This window comes from Sceloporus occidentalis, unplaced genomic scaffold (assembly GCF_023333645.1).
Source record: "Sceloporus occidentalis isolate IW3139 unplaced genomic scaffold, rSceOcc1.0.p SCAF_3, whole genome shotgun sequence".
Taxonomy (NCBI): Eukaryota; Metazoa; Chordata; class Lepidosauria; order Squamata; family Phrynosomatidae; genus Sceloporus; species Sceloporus occidentalis.
The window spans coordinates 117,439,388-117,461,046 of record NW_028316983.1 but is presented as its reverse complement, the minus strand read 5'-3'; the positions used below and the strand labels follow the sequence as shown (position 1 = coordinate 117,461,046).

Genomic DNA, 21,659 nt, shown 5'->3' with positions numbered 1-21,659 from the left:
CTTTTCTCTCCCTTTTGATAGATGGAGGAACAGATTTTGTTGACAGGGGAAGGATAACATACTGTACTGTTTAGTATGGCACAAATAATTAGTGGTATTGTTAGATAAGAACATGGGTCATGATGGTTAATCTTCTGGAAGAAGATTAACCATCCATTATGAAGCCAAGCCGTCCCTGCAGTCCATCTGCCTTGGTCCAGGCCTTGGAGGTAGAGAGGAACTGCTGGACCTCTTACCCTTTCCCTCCACCACTCCCTTCTCCTTCTGTGTCATGTCTTTTTAGATTGTAAGCCCGAGGGCAGGGAATCGTCTAACTAAAAAGATTGTATGTACAGCGCTGTGTAAATTTACAGTGCTTCATAAATAAAGGTTAATAATAACAATAATAATAATAATAATTGCTTCCCATTCCCTCCCCCTCTTTCTTGCTACATTTCAAGTTCTGAATAGCTGTCTTGAAATCTCTCTTGCAATTTATGGGATAGCATTCCAAACTTGCTGACAGGATCATCACTTTATTCCTTCCAGATCTGGCATTTTTGAACTATTCTCCTTTTGAATTACCTTCCTAAAATCTTGAGAGGACCCCCCCCCCCAAAAAAAAAATAAGGTTTATGTTCATACTTTTAAAAAAAACACAGCTCAAACTAAATATTCTTTGAATAGTAGAGTCAGCTCTTTGGGATGCTCAGGACTATGGATTCATTAATTCCTATCATATTTCTCATGAAACTGCTATTGGATAGTAAAGTACAGATTCTTCTAAAAGAAATTTCAATAGCAAACCAATTAGAGTAAAGATAGTCTTAAAACTTCATTCATAGTGTGAATCTCTCACAAGTGGTTCAAATTCATTAGTTTCTTTTTCCTATAATATCCAAAAGCAATCACCTTTTCCTACTTAGTTTTTAAAAGGTAATTTTTTCCCTTGCACCTTTCCTAAGATGCATAATGTCCTAGAAGTGCTGAAGGTGGAACAGAACATCTACAACATAGTGTTTCATGAAATAATCCGGCAAGTCAGTGTGGAGTGTGCAGAACGAGGGGAGCTTCTTTCCAAGCTCAGGTTAGCATCTTAAAATTACTCAGAGAAGAAGTGGGCTAAATTAGTGTTTTGACTACATGATATGGGTAACTACATATAAGTACAGAAAAAGTGCTGTGTGAAAGTCTTCTTGAAAGTCTTGCCATTGATATTTTTAAAAATATTACCTATTTTTAGTTCACATGATAGTAATTATAATGATGCACTATTTTTTGTTAACATCCTTCCTACAGACAAATCTATCATGACAGATAAATTAGTTTTAGTTTGTAGTATAGTTTTATATTGAGCATTTTGTATGTATTTAGATTATTAAGATTTTAAGTCCAAAGGTCTGTTCTGTTTTAGTTATTTACCAGCTATACTAAGAAAGGATTCTCCCTTTAAACAACTGCCTTGAAAATTTATTTTCTTCTTCTTCTGATACACTCTCTCTTCCAGACAAAGATATGTTGAGTTGCTGGAACGGATTCCCAGACAGATGAAGAATCTATACAAAGAAATGATGGCACAGAGGGTGATGGACAAACACATCACAGATGAGTTATTTCATTTCAAGGAGGCAATAGGACAGTTGACAAGGTCTCTGTCTTGACTGCTGTTTTTGTTCAACTATGAATAAAAGGTGTGATTGTACAAAACACTTGATGGTGTTTCTATTTTCAACTGCAGGGAGCTGAATACCGTTCGGGAGCATGACCACAGAGCAACTTTCGAAGCTGAAAAAGCCTATGAGGAGCTGGCAAAGGCCATATGGGATTCTGAGATGAATGCAAAGTGAGTTCCAGATTAGGGTGGAGGGTAGCATTGTTAAAGCAACATAGAACCTTACTTGGAGCAACATCACTTTTTCTTTGTCCTCATCATTGCTAAATAGCTTCATAAAATATTTTACATTTTTCAGTTTTGATTCAGGGGTGAACTTTGTGAAACTGCAGGTAGTATACGATATCTCCTCTGGGCCAAGAAAAATAAAGGCTTGAGGAATATTTCTGATTATTATGAGAAAAAAGGAATTGATATAACAGTTGATATAGATATAGTTACTATCAGGCTTGAACATATTTAAAAGCAAGCTTCTAACTTTGCTATAAAATGTCCCTACTCACTCAACATTACTGAAAACTCCCCCCCCCCCCCCGGCCACTTGGCATGGTGCTCCAGGTAGAGAAAGTTCCACAGAGTCCTATGCCAAAGTGACCCACTTCTTCTTATGTAACCTATTGGCACAGAGGAACAATCCACTATGATTGGGTTTTCCCCACATGCCAACCTATCTCTAGGAGGCCATATTCTTCTCAGTGGGCAGCAGGTCAGTTTCATAGTCCTTCCTCATTGCTTTTTAAAACTGATCATAGTTAGATTGCAATCCCATGTGGCGGGGCCTGACCGTTTACTACATTTACCACATGTTACAGTCAACATATGAAAAGAAGTCAGGCATTGATCTGATAATTCTGAAGGCATTTGTGATTTAACAGTAAAGCTGAAAATATTTGCCTTGAAGCCATGCTAAGTTGGAAGCAACTGCTGTTAGGCTTTGATCACTTGATATCCCTGGTATTCTTGTTTCTCAGTTGTTGAAGCTAATTAGCTGAGTAAGATGGCAAGTGATCAAAGCCATTGAGCAACAACATTCTCTTCTTTCCTGTATCATAATGTCATGGCAAATACCTACAACATGTCCTTTAGTGTCAGCTGCATTTCAACTACGTAGCACTTCAGCTTTCACAACAGTCAGGGCTTGACTTTTTCATGTGATGAATATGCTGACTAACTATGCTCTTAAGTGATTTACTATGTTAGGATTGTGTACTATTGTGTCCATGGCTTGAAAAAAAAAGTTTGCTTGTTCACATTTCTGATCTGGTTAATAACCTGGCTTTGAAAGGAATAGGTGACTACCTTCCCATCCCAACTACCTGTTGAGGATATTATCAAGGAAATTGATATCTTTAGGCAAATGTTGGAGTCTCCTTTATATTAATATCTCATTACTCATTCCTCTTTTAGCCTTTTGGATGAATATCGTCAGCTGTATGAATTGCAGAGAGCAAGACTTGAGGCTCAGATTCAACAGCTAACCCACGAAAAAGAGCTATGGAGCAATGCTACATATGAATTGGCTCTCAAGGTAGCTGCTGAAAGAGGCACAGAGTGCTCTTGCTATTCAATACTGGCAGATTCATGAGTATTTTTATTGCCTTTCCTGTTTTTCAATTTAATAATTTGTCACTTTACATAACTTTTTAAATGTGTAAAATTAGTAGCAAATAGGTTTATCCTCAAATTACAAATTATTCTAATTTATGAACTGAAACAAAGAGTGGACACATTACATTACATCTATTCAAGCTGAACAAAGAGGTAACATTTTCCACCCCCCAAAGTTCTGATTTTCCTGATTTTTTGCAAGGTAACTTCAAGAAGTAAATTGTTAACTAATTTCAGCCAAAGAACAAAGGGCCTTTCCAAACAATGTTCTTATTGTTTGGCTCCCCACCCCCAACAAATGTACACTGACCACATTTTCCCCTCCAGGTACCTTCACTTTTAAGTGGATGGTTGGAGGAAATCATATTTTTCTTGCAATACATTAGAAGTCATCCCTCCCACCCTGCCCCACCAGCCGTGGAGGAAGACATCTACATATGGGTTAGATCTTCCCATTCAGCCACCCTGAGTCCCATTTTAGCCACCCTGAGTCCCAGCTTTTGGAGAAGGATGGGATGATGATGATGATGATGATGATGATGATGATGATGATGATGATTCTAGGAAACCTCCATCCACTGCTGGGAAAAAAAATCCAACCTTTCCAAAAAGTAATGAGCATTCCATTTTTGTTTCTGGGAATGTAGAATTTTCACATAGTATCTCTCCATTGCTCTTTGATGAGCAAATTGTCTTGTGGTTATGCAGGTTTCTTGGCCAGCTAGTTTTAGTGCCTGTGTCACTGTGTCACTTTGGTGATAACCAATGTGTGATGCTGTTCTTTCCCACTTTGGAAACAGATCAGATAAGAAGAGTCAGAAGAGGGTAGGCTACATAAAGGATCACAGGAGAGCATGACAAAGGGCAACAGGAAGCACAGTGCCTTCAGTTAGAGCCAGAGATTATTAACTGGTGCCTTTTATGAGCCTATCATTAGTCTTTTGGGGAACAGATGATCCTATCTGTTTTTGTTTGTCTCATTTCAAATGTTTTTTTTCCAGTCACACTTTTATTCAGTCCCATTTCTGCATCAGTTTATTAATTTTAAAAGGAACAATTGAACAAATGAAAATAGACATCTCTTTTGAATCAAATTCTTTTGATTTGTACCACTTTATGCAGTTTTCTAACAGATATTTTTGTATCAGAACAATACTGGCGTAACATCAACATAATTTAATTAGGTGCTGCAAATATGACAAGTCCTGAGCAGAGTGCTCGGGATCTAGTATCTGCCTTTAAGCAAAGGTAATTGTTTTACTTAATATGTTTTATTATGGAGTTCTTGAGAGAATGCAGTTATCAAACATATTCAATGAAGTTAACATGGCACCTGACACTGTTTGCAACTGGCCCCAGATTAGATGAAATAACTCCTCCTGTATCAGATGAGAGGACGACCTTAAAAAGAATAGGGCAGCCATGCTTGGTTATAACTATGTTAAAAAAAATATTTGGGTGGAAGGGGCAGAGGTGAACTGGATAACAGAGGATGCCTTACCTGAGGCTCAGCACCAGAAAGGCCACTAAAAATGCAAACCTGATATCAACAGATGTGCAAAACTAATTGCAGTTTGAGATCACTTTAACTGCCATGGCTCAGCGCTAGGGATCCTGGGAACTGTAGTTCTGTGAGACATTTAACCTTCTCTGTCATAGAGCTCTGGTGCCACGACAAACCACAAATCCCAGAATTCCATAGCATGAAGCTATGGCAATTAAAGTAGTGTCAAACTGGATTATTTCTGCAGTGTGCATGCAGCCCCTATGAATTTCATCTGTCTCTTTAATGTTCTTTTAATGTGCCTTTTTAGGTGATTGAAAAGAATAAGCTGATCTTGGCTCGCAGAATGTACAGCAGTGAAAAAGCTTGGCTTAAAGGCATGAGGCACTTCACATTGCTTATGGAATCACAGGTGGCATTTACTTGAGAAACCTATTTTGGGTAATGGGAGAGTGTGGTATGATCTGTGATGAATCCAATACTGTTTGTTCCAGGAAGGCTGAATGTGTCCTATATGTCCAGGTCCTGCTTGTATGTCCAAGTCCCCTCAAAAGACTGTGTTCACAGTCAGGGGGTGCTTCTTGATCTGTCGCTCCAGATGATAAATCAGATAAATGCGACGGTCAAGAGTGCCTGTTATCAGCTTTGGCTGATACGCCAGCTGTGCCCTTTCCTGGAAGTAAGAGACCTAGAAACTGTGGTACATTCACTGGTAACTTCACAACTTGGTTTCTGCAATGCACTCTACATGGGGCTACCCTTGTGCCTAGTCCAGAAACTCCAATTAGTACAAAACATGACAACCAGGTTGGTCACTGGAAAACCCAGGCATGACCAGATAACACTTATTTTAAAGTCACTTCACTGGCTGGCTATTAGTTTCTGGGCACAGTGCAAGCTGCTAACATCATGGAAGTTTGGTCATTCCAATGACATTGTACCAGGGTTTTGTTGGGTTTTTTTTTTTACAATTTCTGTAGAAATTTTGTAGAAATTTTCACTAACTTCCTGAAGTTTGACAATTTTGGTGACGATCTCACCAGATCAATATTTGAGCAAGCTTCTCTGTGTGTATTTTGTAGAAGATTATTTGTGTGTATTATAACTATGTGTGGCTTTTTAGAAGCTATTTTAATAAGCAATTATTTTAGTCTATTTTTAAGTAATGCTTCTTTGCAGACCCTCCCAGCCTGAGGCCTGCCATTAGCAACAAGACAATACACATGCAAATCACGCCTGCCTTTCCAGGTCACACAATATATATACCCAAGTCCTTTCCAGGCAAGCATTCTCTAAAGATGCCAGCCACAGATGCTGGTGAAATGTCAGGAAGAAAGTCTTCTAGAACATGGCCACATAGCCTGAAAAACCCACAAAAAACAATGCTGCTTCTATTTTATCTATTTATATTTAGCATTCTAAATACTGTTTTTAACTGTTATACATCACCTTGGGGCTCTAGCAGGCTATGCATATATATATATATATATATATATATATATATATATATAGTATTCAAAACATTCTAGATACTAATGTCCCAGATATTCATCCCATCTTCCAATTGTCATTCTAGGGATAGATCTATATCAGTAAATGTGATGTGCTGTTTTTGCTTGAATACTTCATGCATAGCTTCAGACCATGTGGAGTTCTTCCTCATGGATATAGGCAAACATAGTATTTTCTCCTGATATCCTGCTCTTTCTTCTGCAAGATCAGTTTTGGTCTGGAGCATGCTGCCTCAGAGTGTGGTGGAGTCTCCTTCTATAGAGGTTTTTAAACAGAGTTTGGATGTCCATCTGTCAGGAGTGCTTTGTTTGTGTATTTCTGCATGGCAGGGGGTTGAAATGGATGATCCTTGTGATCCTTTCCAACTCTATGTCTTTGCTCACATATTGTTAGAAAAGTAGGGGCAGGGAGGGGATAAAGTGAATTCAGTCCATCCCAAGAAATAGTAAGAATTTCTTAAAAGCTGAGACTTATGGCAAGCAGCACTGCATCACAGCTAGCCCAGTGTGCAATGCTTCACACTGTTAACAACAATATATCTGCAACCCCCTATGTAACAGAAATTTCAGGAAACTTAAATTTCTAGGATTGGCAGAGCAATAGGATTAGCAAGAGGACCTAGTAATTGAAAATCCATAAGTTTATTTCCAATTGTCGACAAAGGAAAACAATGAACTCAGTGGAATTCAAGTTCCAAAAGCTGAGACCCCGAACAAGGCAAAATGGCTCTTTTTATATTATTCAAGACAAAGAAGCTTCTTCAATACACCTGATTGGCTAATTACAATTTAAACATACAGAATTCTTACAATCAGAACAGAAATACATGCATATATTAAAACTGCATCATCACTCCTTACCCCCTCCTGTAGGAATTCAGTGGCTTTCCTCCTAACCTTGCTTCTGAATGTCCTTATCTCAGTACATTATGTTATGTCTTTTTACTGGTGCCAGCTTCCATCCAGGTCAAGATGCACTCATTATTCCTTTGCTCTAGTTTTTCTAAACTCCAAGCCTTTATTTCAAAAACCATCTCTCTGGCTGACAAAGGTGACTCCATCTTTCTATAGTTTTTTATTTCAACAAGGAATTTCCACCACACCTATATCCAATTAACTTTGCAGTGATGAGCTCTTGGTGGTAAACACTGTGGAATTATGATGAACATAATTTGCTTAGCAATTTAAATATCCATCACAGAAAAGTTTTTTTTAAATTGTTATTTTGATACTCGTGTCATCCAATCTAATCTTGGTATGGCTTTCTCTTCATTTTTTTACTTGTAATATACTTAGGATGCCATTGATCTTACAACTCTACAACAGTTGACACAGGAGTTTCGGGAGCTCTTGAGCCAAATTGGCACAGAAGTGCAGCAGACTGAAGGAACTAGTAGGGAGAGGGCAAGAAGTATTCAGAATGGTTTGGATGGATGGCTCAATTACTTCAACAATCACATTCTGTGAGTCTTGAAGAGTAACCATTTGCCATTGAGTGGTTCTATAATACTAACCAGTCACATGAGAAATATGCTAGTCCTTTGTGTTTTAATGTGGAATCATAATACTTAGGTCTTATCCCTAATGTCTGCTCTACCCTGAGCTCTAAATTAAGGCTGATGTCACACACCCCTGATCTAAAACATCAATCCTAAAAATATTTTTTAATTTTATTTTTGTTTTGGATAGCAATATTCATCATTATTGTTTGCTATTTTTCTTTTTTTGTAAATTAGAAAGACTCACATTTTCTAATGTGTCTTGAAAGGGAAGTTGCTCAAGCTGTCCAATCATTTTGGCTGCACTTTTGTGTATCTTTTCCAGCTGTACAATATCCATTTTTAGGTGCAGTGAGCAGGGCTGTATTCAGTGTAGTCCTAGCATAGATGTGTATAAAAGAATTATGGTGGTTGAGGTGTGTTTTTTATTCCTTTCCTAAAGATTGTCAGAATGCCTTAGACTGCTGCAGAAGCAGAATTTATTGACAGCAATAGGCAACAAACCTACCAATCCTACATGAAATTCCCCGAGAATCTCTGAATTTAATAGCTTCACAGCCAAACAGTTCATAGTACCAAACTCACCCTGTCTTGTTCTGCCTAAATTCAAGCCATAAAACAGAACTATTTCTTTGCCCTCTGCCTCTTAGTTCTATTTCCAAAGACCTAAGGCCATGATCAAATAATATTAAGCCCCCTCCCCCCCATCCCTGTTTTTCTACCAGAAAAAATTAAAACAAATAAGATAGTGTCAGGATTGGTTAACCCTATCTACTTTAGTCAAAGACCGTAAATAAAATTAATTGATTGGTGAACCCTGTCATGTTTTAATGCTTGAAATGTGTATTTTGTGTTTGCATTTCTTTTATTGACAGTAGCATCACAGGCCTGTGATGGATATGCTCACTTGATGTGCTATTGTTACGTTACGTTAATAGAGTTGCGTTAAGGTCACAGTACAACATGTGGCTGTGTAATTATGTATTGTTTGATCATATGTGCTTTATATGTGGACTGGTTAATTTTTGTTCATAGTAGTGAAAGTCAGGCTGATTAATAGGCGCTATCTGTGAAGGAAAGAGGAGCAGTTGGAATGCCAAATGTGTGTGGGTGCAATTTTTCTGTGAGGCTTTTATCAACTAGCTGTCAGTTAGCTGAGGTGGGAAACACTGGCAAAACTTAAGGAGACTTATAGTATGTTATGGGAACAAAAATCGCAGCTTTAGCCCACCAAATATATGATGAGAGTTACTCTTCTGTATGCTTTGTATATGGTATGTGGGGGTGGAACCTAGTTCTGCCTAAGACGGTTTCCTGATAACATCACTGTGACTTCAGAAATAAAGCCTTTTTGTTTAACTTACAGAGGATTGTTTCACAGTTCTTGATAGACAGTTCAAGTCCTCAGTAATGTGCTCCTAGACTGAGGAGACACTCTCACCATAACCCATTAGGTTCCCCTGCAAAATCTAGCAAAATTCTGCCAGCCTATTGGAAATGGGCGGTATGCTTCCTGAAGCACAACGTAATTCCTGATAATAGTACTGTAAGTTTGTTATATAGTCTCTCAAGTAAGATGTTTTTACAGAATGTGTTTATTTACTATTTGTTGTATTCTTTGTCATGGAATATCTGCCTTCCCTCCTTGACATTTTAGTGGAAAAGGAAGTTACACTTTGACAAAGGCAGTCACTTTGCTGGATCAAATCCTAGTGGATCTCAAAGCCTGGGAAAAGGTAAAATAGTTTTGTTGTGGTAAGTGACTGTATTGAATGACCATATTCCAAAATTCATAAACATACATAAAATACATACATACTACGAGCATTAGTAAAATATAAATGTATCATATGAAATGTAAAATATAAAGCATGAATAATAAATGTATACACATAATAAAAGCCTAAATATTTACTAAAATTTTATTTTCACTGATTTTAGCCGCATCAGTACAGAATTTTGCTTTCTTGGTCAAAACTACAGTGTGTTTGTTTGTTTGTCTGTTTCAGATACTGACTGAGGAATTGGCATTATATGGAGGAGATATGCTTCTAGTGAGACAAGAGCCTCTCAGAACAGCTGCCACTCGACAAAAACAGTGGGTGGACTTGGGATTTGCTGTGCTTAGCCGCCACAGAGATTTCCATGGCAAGATGCCTCCAGAGTTGAAATTGCTGGAGGAAATCAACAAAAAATCCAGCACTCTCTGTGAACAATATCGCAGGAGGATTGGTGGGGAGAATGGTGAGAAATGGTTGAGTGTGCCATAAAGGGCTTCCTTGGGTAGAAAAAGAGTCTAGCAGAACAAATGAAAAAGCTTTGCCTGATAAGATTTTTTAAATATGCAATTCTAAGTATTTTGGAAGCAAGGTCCAATGTATATATAGAGCAAAATCAAACAGTAAAGGCTTTTCTGGAGCACTTTTGACAGCAACTCAGAATTAGAGGTCACATTTGCTCTCAGCTGGGAACTTGCACTCCTCCAAAATGAATAATCAAATGATCAAAACAGGATAAGATGGGGAAATACAATAGGCTAATAAGTGCTAGTCTTTTTTTTTTTAAAGAATGCTTTTAAATTTTCACTGCCATTGATGGAACAAACTTAAGTAAACTATGGATTGGAACATTTAGAAGCATGTTTTCCCTGAAGTCAAATATTTTGTTCACATGCACAATAGTAAATAAAGAAGGTATAATTTTACATGCAACACAATTGGCTTGTGCTGTGCCTTAGATCAATCTGATTTTTAAAGAATTTGTCTGGTAGGAACTCCATCCTAATACTTAGGCTAAGAAGCTGGCAATAGGGTGAAGTGGCCCTCAGATCTGGCCCCCAGATATCAACAGAAGACAAAACCAAGGCTGTGTATCTAAAGGGCACATTATCTTCCTAAAGTATTAATGATGGAGCATTGGTCAAAAACCTACTGGCCCTCAGAGCTGGCCCCAGATGTCAAAAGAAATTGAAACCAAGGTTGGGTATCTAAAGGACACCATATTTTCCTGAAGTATTAACGAAGAGGCATTGGTCAAAACCTATTGCCTGCTTTTCATAGAGGCCTTTCAGGAAAACTAGTGCTGTACTTGAAAAGTACTGGTATATGTTATTTCATTTTAATGCCTGATATTTTGTTATTGATTAAAGTAAATGCCAGGCAATTAGTAAATCTGCAACTTACTACAATTTATAATATCTCTGCCTGTTGTTGGATACACAGTATGTTTACTCTGTCCTTAATGTGTTATTTGCCAGCTGTCTTCGTTCTGCTAACATCATGTTTTGTTTTATATGTTTTGTGTTCTTCAGGGTCAGCCAGGATTTTAATAAGTTTACTTCACAGTTTGGAGGACTGGAGTTTTAAGCTACTAGCTGGCAAGCAGAAGGGTGGATTCCATGAAACTGACTGGATTAAATTTTTCCAAAGTGTTTCTGAATGGTTGGTCCAGATAGATGATCTGTTTAAATTGATTGGTACCAGTGAGACACCAGAGGAACGAAAGTTTAGAACACTTAAGGCTTCACCGTAAGAGCAGATCTTTCTCAAAACTATTTGTATCTTACTGTCTTGAGAACTTTATTTTATCTGGGTGATTTTTTCAGTAGAAATCTTGAGGTAACAGAATGCTCAACTGAATACTTCTGAATACTCACCTGAACTCTCATATGTGTTAATATATTTGAACAGACACTAAACAGTAGTTTTTATAAGAATGCTGAAGCCCAGAAACATTTGTCCTCTACAGAAAAGCAAGCAAGGACTCTTTACCTTGCCCTTTGGGAGGTTTACCAGAGCAATCTGTTTGAGCATCTCAGCTGAGAGTTGAGAGAATCTCCATTATTGAACACCCTGGGTTAAAGTTAAAGCTCTGCCTGTGTCATAGATTTACTGTACATGTGTAGCAGAGCGAGGTGCTGGTATACACTGCACTACTGCTGCAATGAGATTACAGGTTTTGATGCCCTGCTTCTTTGAAAATGCCTCACAAATGGAAATCCAGCACATCAGGCAAATGGGTGGGCTAGAATTACTCTTCTTCATGCTTTAGATTTCTGTTTATAGGATTGTTCATTTTTCTATGATGATGCTCTCAAAAGTGGTACCATCTACTATAGACTAAAATACTAAAGTCCCATAATGCATAGTAATGTGAGGGTTCTCTGTTGGTTAATATTAACAATAGGGTGGGAGAAATCAGTTGAAGGGAATTGCTGAAGGTTAGGCACGAATCAGCCACCTATCCCTATATTACTGTATTAGTGGTGGTTTATTGCTGAAATTAGCTGTTATTTTTGCCGTGAAGAATTTCCACTGCAGTTTTGTCAAGAAACAAGTAGACCATTTAAGTTTCACTATTATCCTTAGGACCAAAACAGATGAGATACAAGCACCCTATAGAGTTTATTACACAGGGGGAAATGTGGAGTTTAAACAGTGATTAACTTGTGAAAACTGCGTAATTGACATTAAAAAACGATTAAAATGATATTAACACAAGAGACATTATTCCGTGAATAACCAGGCAATAAACAGCAAAAACTCATTCACGGGAAAATCCTGTAAATCGTTTGCTGCTGTTTCTTCCCTGGCTATTCATGGAATAATGGCACTTTAATCACTTTTCATCTCGACATTGTGTGAAAACCATTAGTGCAATTGCGGGATTATCACAGGTTAATCATGGGATAATAGCACTTTGAACACGACATCATGTGAAAACCATTAGTGCAATTGTGGGATTATCATGGGTTAATCACAATTTATGTTTCCAATTGTCCCCCGTGTGATAAACTCTTATGTATTTTCCTCCATGAAAGGGAAAGCCATTTCAGAAGTTCCATTTCTGAGAAGATGGATGACAGGACAAAAAGATCTAAATAGTCCTTCTTTCTGCCACTCTTTTGCACTTGAATACAGACCCTGGGTGGAAGAAACAAAACTGGATATGGGTTTAACATCTAGTTTGTGTCGTAGAGTATTCTTAAGAGTATTCGTATAGGTCTGTCGCTTAGGCAGTGTGAGGAACTGTTTACGCTGGCCAGAATCTGTGGATTCTTTCAGCCCGTTTCAGTCATAATTTTATAACAGAGATGGGCAGCTACGATGTGGACAGCCATTTTTTCAGCTCTGTTCCTCCCCATTGGGGCATAGTGATGTGTATGGGACATTCTATAAGTCACCTGGTTTCACTTTCAGTTTTGCTTTTGTCCCCCAAATTGACTATTATATTCAGGTGGTTTGTGGGAATGTAAGGATCAAATATGACCACTGTAGGGTCATATTTTTTAGCAGTTTTGTTGTGGTTTGGTTGATTTGGGGATTATTTTTTGCTTTTTTTTTAATTGATGAGGCCCAGGGACTTTGGGGTTCCCTGAAGGGTTTGGGCTCTGTAAAACTGGGGTTGGAGTTTCCCTACTCCCGTTTTAGAACGTAGGAGTCATTGATGTAAAAACACAGGGCTTGGCTTTGATTTGTTGACTTTGATTTGTTGAATTTGATTTGTTGACTTAAGGGTACCACCAGAAGAATTGTTCAAAAAGATTCAACAGTGGATCCTGACAACAACTAGTGGTTCTGAAAAAGAAATTGTTCAGCTCACACAAGAAGTATGTATGCCCATATTCCACATGTTCTGTTAAGGAGGGCAAGCTTGTTGCTTAATTAAAATTGGAGGCAGTACTTCAGTCTTTAACATCTTTTGGGGTGTTTTGTTGTTTCCTTTTTCCTGTACTGGGAAAGACTGAAATGATCTAGTCACAGCTAACATAGCTATAGGGCAGACGTATCCTATCTTACTGAAAGCTGATTGGCAAGGCTAGTATGCTGCAGTTCAGGAAGGACTGGTAAGGCTGATCTGGGAGGAACAATTAATGGTTTATCTGCCTAGCAATCAGTACTGTTTAACAATGTCACTCTCCTATATTTTCCTTTCAAAAGAAAATCTAAAAATAATGGGCAGCGGGAGGGTTGGAATTAGAACCAAGAAAAAAATAGAGAGGTTAATTTTTCAGATACAGTGGCAAACAGGGAGAAAATAGTTTTTCCCAGGATAGTAGTGGAAATAAGAATCTATTTCCTTCTACTATCCTGGGAAAAATCATTTTCTGTTTAATTGTTTTTGTGAAATCATAGAATCATAGAGTTGGAAAGGACCTCGTAGGCCATTGAGTCCAACTCCCTGCTCAGTGCATGAAATTCAGCTAGACATCCAAAGAAAAGAGACTCCACCACTTCTCTAGGTAATTGGCTCCACTGTCTAGCCACTCTTACTGCCATGAAGTTCTTTCTGATGCTAAATCATTATCTACCCTCCTTTAACTTAAAACCATTAGACCCAGCCCTACTTTCTGGGCAGCAGAGAACAAACCTGTACCACTCTCTTTTGGATAGAAAAAGGTTTATTGAAAGTGGCAGCAGCATCTTTTTTTTAATTTTTTTTAAAAAAAATACCTTAAACTGGTTGTACAGTTGATTCCAGGCAGAATCAAAGTTTAGAAATGTGTTTCTTCCTGGACAACTCCCCAAATCTCTTAGCTAATATGGTGGCCATGCTGGCTGGGGAGTCTGGCAGTTTTAGTCCAAAAATAGCTTTTTGCAAGCTTTGGGCAGCAATCCCCACAAAGTGCTACTTTAAATAATGCTACATAGCCACCTTCAGAGTAAGCACAGACATACTGTCCTACAGCAAGTCTTAGGTCAAGATCCTATACACTTTTAGCATAGCGGAAATATACACCAGCGTAATATGCTGGACCCCACAGCTGTGTTACAGAGCGTGCAGTGGACACCATGGCTTTGAGCTCACACACTGAGCAGTCAGTTAGTTCTCTACCCTCCTGAGCAAAGATGAGTGTGAGAGAAAGTTGTCTATGTGCCAGCAAAATTATTGGCTGCATTGGGATGGCATTTAAGCAACCCCTGAGAATCACTTGTGTATTGATTTTTATGATAGTGTAGTGTCTCAAAAGAATTCCAGGCTTAGACTCTCTTCTGTTCTCTCACCCCAAAAAGGAACCACAAAATGTTCACACTACCTGAGAATGGGGCTGGGGAAAAAAGGAGAAACATTTCTGACTGATGTTATCAACCCCCCACCCCACTTAATACCTTGCTCATGTAAATGTTTGCTTTTTCACATTCCAGTGCCATCTCTGTGCCCAAGTGCATGCCTGACCCTCTGCCTGTTGCTTTAGTTGGCCATTTCATGGAGCTCTTACCCAAGTTTCCAGTGACCAATGGCCTGTCATGTCTTTCTATCCGGTGTGGGCTTGTACCAAAATTAAAGGGGAAATATGCTGTCTATCTGGGTTTACATGTGCTAAAGCTGAGTGTCATGTCTATTTCTTGAAGAAGACTTTATACTGTCAACAGTTTTAATGCTTGATCCAATTGCTATGTTATGATCCACAAGTAAATATAACCAAATCTAAGACAGGCTACAGTGTGGGTGCCACAGCAAGTTTTTGGACATGTAAGGGGGAAAGGAGAAGGGAAAAGAGAGTGGGGGATACATGGAGGACAGAATTAGATACAGTAGTTATCTAAAGGTTTAACAATCTACAATATTAATACATTTTATTTAATTGCAGGTTGGGAAGATCAGGGGCTAGATGTGAAGTTGAAGGCCACTGTTTTAAGAAGAGTCATGTTGTGTCTTGAGAGATCTTGAATTTCTCTTCTTTATGTTTTCTGCAGACAACTGACTTCCACAATGTTCTGAGCAAGTGGATGGTGAGCCTGCTGATTCACATGGTGCCAGAGTTCACTTCTCACAATACTCTCCCCTTGACTGAAGCAGAAATTGCAAGGCAGGCAGAACAGAAGATGCTGAACCTTTTCAATTTGGAAGTAGAAGCTAAGAGTCTGGCTGCAAAGTTGAGCAAATTTTCCTGTTATATAGTCAGGTACTGCTGATTTTTCTGAACTTCATTTGCCTTACAAGATCTGGAATCCTTTTGGTTAGTCCCAACTACAACAGAGCCACTGAATCAACATTTGATTAAATTCAGTTGATTTAATGGGTTTACTATGGTAGGGACTAACAATAGAATTTAGGCCAAGATCATCTAATCAGGCTTGGGAAAAGCCTATGATGAAATAACCATGTAACTATGGCCTTGGGTAACAATGAGAAGTAGTTTGATTTGTTACATTTTGTGATATCTAGGTCTTAGCTTCACATATACCACTGGCCCTTCTTATACATGGATTTTTTTACACAGATTCAAGCATCCACGGTTTGAAAATGTTCAAAAAAAGTATAAATTTCAAATATCAAACCTTGATTTTCTAAGGGACACCATTTTGCTATGTCATTATATTTAATGGGACTTGAGCATCCACGGTTTTTGTTATCCATGGGGGATCTTGGAACCAAACCCCAGTGTATAACAAGGGTCCACTGTAGTAAATACAATAGAGTCCCTGCTCTGAAACCTTAATTGACACATTGAAAAGAGTGTAAGATTTTACAAACTGTAATTTATTAAATAAATGAATGGATGAAATGGGCTATAGCCCACAAATGCTCATGCTATAATAGTTGTCTCCACATTTGCAGATTAAACATTCACAAGTTTGATTATTGGCTGATTACTTACTGTATTTGCCTCTGCCATCAGAAAAATAGATTCTGTCTAGACATCTGTAGGTCCTCCACCATGACACTATGGTTGACTATGGTGGAAGCTGACCAGAGAGTCAGGCTGCAGGACCTACAGCTACCTAGAAAAATGTTCTCTTAGATTAAAAAAAAACACAATGTGCCTATATTTGCAGTTTTTCCACTTGCGTGGGGTGGGGTGGGGGGCTGTGCCCCCACCCCCATGAAAGTTGAGGGCCAACTGAGTACACAGTAGTTCTAAAGGCTTCACAAGACTCTTTCTTGTTTATGCTACCACAGACTAATACAGCTATACCTTTGGAGAGTATATAGTATGTGAGAGCAGTGATAGTATCTATCTCACAGGGCTGCTAGAGGATGAATTCTATATGATCTCTTATGTAAACTTTGTCAGGACTGGATGCCCTTTTCTGGCCTTCTTTATTTTAATTAATCATCTCCACAAGTGGCTGATGTAGATAAGAGAAACCATGTTTAGTTTTTTGTGGGGTTTTCGGGATATGTGGCTATGTTCTAGAAGAGTTTCTTCCTGACGTTTCGCCAGCATCTGTGGCAGGCATCTTCCAGTCCCATTTCTATTATGACATTCCATTGGTGAATTTTCTGTGATGTTACCACCTGATGTGAGGCAAGCAACACTCATTTCTCTTCAGCCTTCTATCTGCAAAATGGAGATCATAAGCTTGATAAGCTTACAAGGATCACAACACTAATGTATCAAAACATTTCAAATATGCTATGTGTAGTTTCCCTCCCTAAATCCTCTTGAAGAATCATAGAACCATAGAGTTGGAAGAGACCACAAGCACCATCCAGTCCAACCCCCTGCCATGCAGAAACTCTCAATCAAAGCACCCCAACAAGTGGCCATCAAGCCTTTGTTTAAAGACCTCCAAAGGAGGAGACTCCACTACCCTCCAAGGATGTGTGTTGCACTGTCAAACAGCTCTTACTGTCAGGAAGTTCCTCCTAATGTTTTAGTGGAATCTCTTTTTTCTGTAACTTCTACTCATTGTTTCTGGGTCCTATTCTCTGGAGCAGCAGAAAACAAGCTTGCTTTGGCCTCAATATGGCACCCTTTAAAATACATAAACAGGGCTATCTTACCCAGATCCCTAAGCCATTCCTCATAGGGCATGGTTTCCATATCTTTCACCATTTTGGTTGTCCTCCTCTGGACATGCTCCAGCTTCTCAACCTCTATGAGTTGTTCTTCATAGGGCATGGTTTCCAGACCCTTCACCATTTTAGTTGGCCTCCTTTGAACATGCTCACTTCTCAACATTCTTTTTGAATTGTGGTGCCCAGAATGGGACACAGCGTTACAGGTGAGGCTTGACCAAAGCAGAATACAGTGGCCTATTACTTTCTTTGATCTAGACACTATACTTTTACTGATACAGCCTAGAATCGCATTATCCTTTTTAGCTTCCACATCACACTGTTAACTCATGTTCAACTTGTGGTCTACTAGGACTCCTAGATCCCTTTCACATGTAGTCTTGTTAAGCCATGAATTCTCCATCCTATATGTATGCATTTTGATGCTCTCCTCTGGGGTATCAGCTACTCCTCCCAATTTGGTGTCACCTGCAAATTTGATAAGCATGCTCTCTACTCTTTGGTCCAAGTTGTTGATAAAGATGTTGAACAGCACTGGGTCCAGGACAGAACCCCATGGGGCCCCACTGGTCCCTTCTCTCCAAGATGAAGAGGAGCCATTGCTGAGCACCCTTTGGGTTTGGTTTGTCAACCAATTACTAATCCACCTAGCAGTTGCATTGTCTAGCCCACATTTTACTAGCTTGTTTGGAAGAATATCATGGGGGACCATGTCAAAGACCTTACTGAAATCAAGATATGCTATACCTACAGTCTATAACTAGCAGGGTACTTCCTTCCAGGCTGCAAGCAATATCCTGTCAAACTGATCTTCTCAGGGGGAGGGGGAGACAACTTTGTTTTCCTAGCCTAGTACACCCTAGTGCTGGAATTGCAGAGTTTCTGTGAAACGCAACAGGTTTCTTTCTTCTATTTTAAAAATGATTTTTATTTATGTATATATTTATCTGTCCTTTGTCCTTTGAACCCTTTCCCATATGTTCTCTTGAGTGGGGCATAAGTGCCTTTGTGGTGGCTGCTGCGTAAATTTCAAAGTGAGAATACTCTCATCTCCAATTGTACATTTTTCACCAGGGTAAGGTTATTTTTCCTTTGTATCCTAAATTAATTCAATCTTCGACAGATCCTGAAAAATTCTGTTGACCTCATTCTGTTCTGAATTGATGCATCTGCAAGATAATTTGCTCACACAAGTTGGAAGTTAGGATGGTATTCTGTTTCCCTATGAATAGAGCAGCTTCTGTTAGGAGAAGAGAATTTACTTCTTCCTCACCCATAACAGTTTTGGGAATAAAATGTCATCATCTCTTCTATTTCTCACTGGCTGTGGGAAGGTATCATCGTGTCCTACCAGTCCTTGGCAAAAGACTCCTCATACAGGTTCACTGGCCTTAGCAGGACAGCTACCACTACAACAATCAGGGATAATCCTTCTGTGGAAAGAATTTGCAGGGTGGCTGCTTGCACATTTTTGCTGAGATTTATGTTTTTGCCTCAGCAGATGCTGCCTTTGGTGGACTATAACTGCTTAGGTAAGTCAGATAAATTGCTTAGGGCTTACTAAGTGAAGTGCACAGGAGGCACAGCCTTGGCTGATACTACTTTGTTCCATCACCCAAGTATTTGATTGGCTTGGCTTTGGCTTGATAGCCTAGAGTTTCTGGTTCGCAGTTTGTAGAAATTGTACTAGTTTTCTGAGACTAGCCCTGACCCAGGCCTTTTCCATGCAGTTGTGTCATTGTGAGGCAGCAAGTATTGAACAAATCGAAATAAATTGTGGGAATGCTGACAAAGTCAAATGAGAAATATGCTTGTCCACTAGAATAATGCCTATTTTCAACAAAGACTTGTTTATATAAAAAAGGATCTTTTACCTTAGACAGAAGGATTGTTATTGGTAGAAAATAATCAGTTTATATTGCACCACAAAATATTCAACACATGTTATGTCAGTAATCTTTATGCAGTTCATGTCACCCCAATTTCCAATGTGGGCAATGAAATGAAATTAAAAAGGCTTGTCTGCAGGTACTTAGCAAACTCACCATAGAGGTGAGATTGGAAAAAAACAAAAATTACCTTGGTTTGCAGAAAGTACAGCTTTGCTGACCTGTAGTTCTCTTGCATTTTGCAATTGCAGTTGTATCAGGTGAATATGGCAGATAGAACCAGAAGAGATTTAATGTAGGAATATTGTGACTTGACACATTGTTATAGGTTGATTGGCATTATCTGTTTCCTCAGCTGTTGCAAAGAGATGGTTGCTTCAATAACACGCAAGAAAAGGGCCGCTTTTGAACCAGATGCAGACCAGGAGCTGCAACAGTTGGAGAAGATCAAAGTAAGAACTACCAGTAATGGACTTTTCCTTAAAAAAAAAACCTTTCTAAAAGAGAAATTTTACATCTTAATTGAAAGATAATAACAAAAAGCTGTTATACGTACAGGTATTAACTTACAAAAGATATTTAGCACTTATTGAATCATTTGAAAAGTGCCAGACACTGGAAAAAAATATTTACCATTTCTCAAGATGACATACACTATCCACTTAAACAACAAAAGTGTTTTTGGCATCTTAGACTTAAATTTTCTTTGGTATTAGCGTTCATGAACTACAGTCTACCCCATCAGATGCATTAGGCAGAGTGGGCTACAGTTAATGCAAGCTTATACCTTGTCAAACCTTTTAGTATTTATGATGCCTTAAGATCCTTTTTTAAAGAATATTTTTAAATTCACATACAGCAGACATTTTTAACCTAACAAAGAATAAAAGGATATAAATATATAAGGGAATACATGTGTCTTCGAACTTTCTGGTTTGTGATTATAATTATATCTTAATCTTACTCCTTCCAAACTACATGCTTTTATTAATAACTACCCTAACACCACACCTCTACTTAATAATACTTACATTTCAAATCCTAAAAACTACAACATTACTCTTATTCTTCATAAACTGCACAACATTTCTCCTATTTTGTTTATATGAAACAATACAGTGGGCCTCTGGTATCTGCTAGGGTTTGATTCCAGGATCCCCTATAGATACCAAAATACGTGGATGCTCAAGTCCCATTAAATACAATGGTGTTATAAAATGCTGTCCCTTACATAAAATGGCAAAATCAAGGCTTGCTTTTGGGAATATGTATATATCTGTAGGATTATTTTCAAGCTATGAATGACTGAATCATCCATGAATGCAGAATCCATGGATACAGAGTGTTGACTGTAGTTTTTTCCCTTAATTAAATTACAGTTGCCCCTCAGTTTTCATGGGGCATCCGTTCCAGACCCCCAGTGCAAAAATAGAAAATCACTTATATTCAAGCCCCATTGGCTTGAATGCTGGTGTGCCTCATTTTGCCCCCCTCCTTTTGCCACTCTCAAACAGGTCATTGTTTCAATAAATCCTTCTAATTTCATGGTCCTGTCTTCAAAGGAAGTCAGCTTTTCATCCATCTTTTGCATATCCATTGAAATTTGGGCTAAAGATTTTTTATATCCTTCAGTTCCAGTTTCAGACACTCTCTTATTTTGTCTTTCAAGTCTTTCTTAAATTCTCTTCTCTAATCACTATTCCTCTGACTCATCTCTCCTCTCATTTTATTCATCTTCTCTTTCATCTGCTTTCATCTAATTTCCTCTAAAATCGATTCCTTTCCTTCATCTTAATTGGTTGTTGTTCTTGGTCCCTGAGTAAATGGAGGTTGTCCAGTTTTTTATCTCCTCTCTGAAGCCATTTTTCATACCTTTCAGACTGTTTTAAATGGCAGTTTCTTTCCCAATGTAATTACTTCTCTTGACCATACAATGTCACTTTAGTTTCTTTTTCTCAACCAGATACATCTGCATTTATTCTCTTTCACCCAGAATCAAATCTCATTTCCTCTTCAGCTCCCAAGATGTGATAATGACGTTTTGTCTGTGAAACAGATAAACAGTCTTTGGTTCTCATGCCACCTATTAAGTTAACCACTTAGACTCAGTCCTCTTATTTTAAAAATATCAAAGCCTTGCATTTTAAAATAGCTTCTTCACTTTAAATTGCAAAGTCTCTCCTGCAACTGTAATTATGTTTATAGTCATTTCCCTCTTTTCTTTTCAAATCCTAATTACTTTTAATAGAA

The 21,659-nt window shown here is 38.4% G+C and overlaps 1 protein-coding gene across 6 annotated transcripts in view; it reads left to right on the top strand.

The window, feature by feature from the left end:
• LOC149316618 (axonemal dynein light chain domain-containing protein 1-like) overlaps positions 1-21,659 on the top strand; it is a 59,341-nt gene that overhangs the window by 17,376 nt on the left and 20,306 nt on the right. For all 6 annotated transcript variants that reach the window (XR_016280509.1, XM_089515935.1, XM_089515937.1 and 3 more), the window contains 12 exons: positions 945-1,066; positions 1,487-1,627; positions 1,718-1,822; positions 3,059-3,179; positions 5,074-5,175; positions 7,571-7,737; positions 9,431-9,509; positions 9,783-10,017; positions 11,084-11,300; positions 13,288-13,381; positions 15,471-15,679; positions 19,765-19,861. Coding sequence is in view for 5 of the 6 variants with exons in the window: in XM_089515935.1 (XP_089372061.1) it covers positions 945-1,066; positions 1,487-1,627; positions 1,718-1,822; positions 3,059-3,179; positions 5,074-5,175; positions 7,571-7,737; positions 9,431-9,509; positions 9,783-10,017; positions 11,084-11,300; positions 13,288-13,381; positions 15,471-15,679; positions 19,765-19,861 (1,689 nt within the window). In the remaining variant the exon portion in view is untranslated. The remainder of the gene's footprint in view (positions 1-944; positions 1,067-1,486; positions 1,628-1,717; positions 1,823-3,058; positions 3,180-5,073; positions 5,176-7,570; positions 7,738-9,430; positions 9,510-9,782; positions 10,018-11,083; positions 11,301-13,287; positions 13,382-15,470; positions 15,680-19,764; positions 19,862-21,659) is intronic.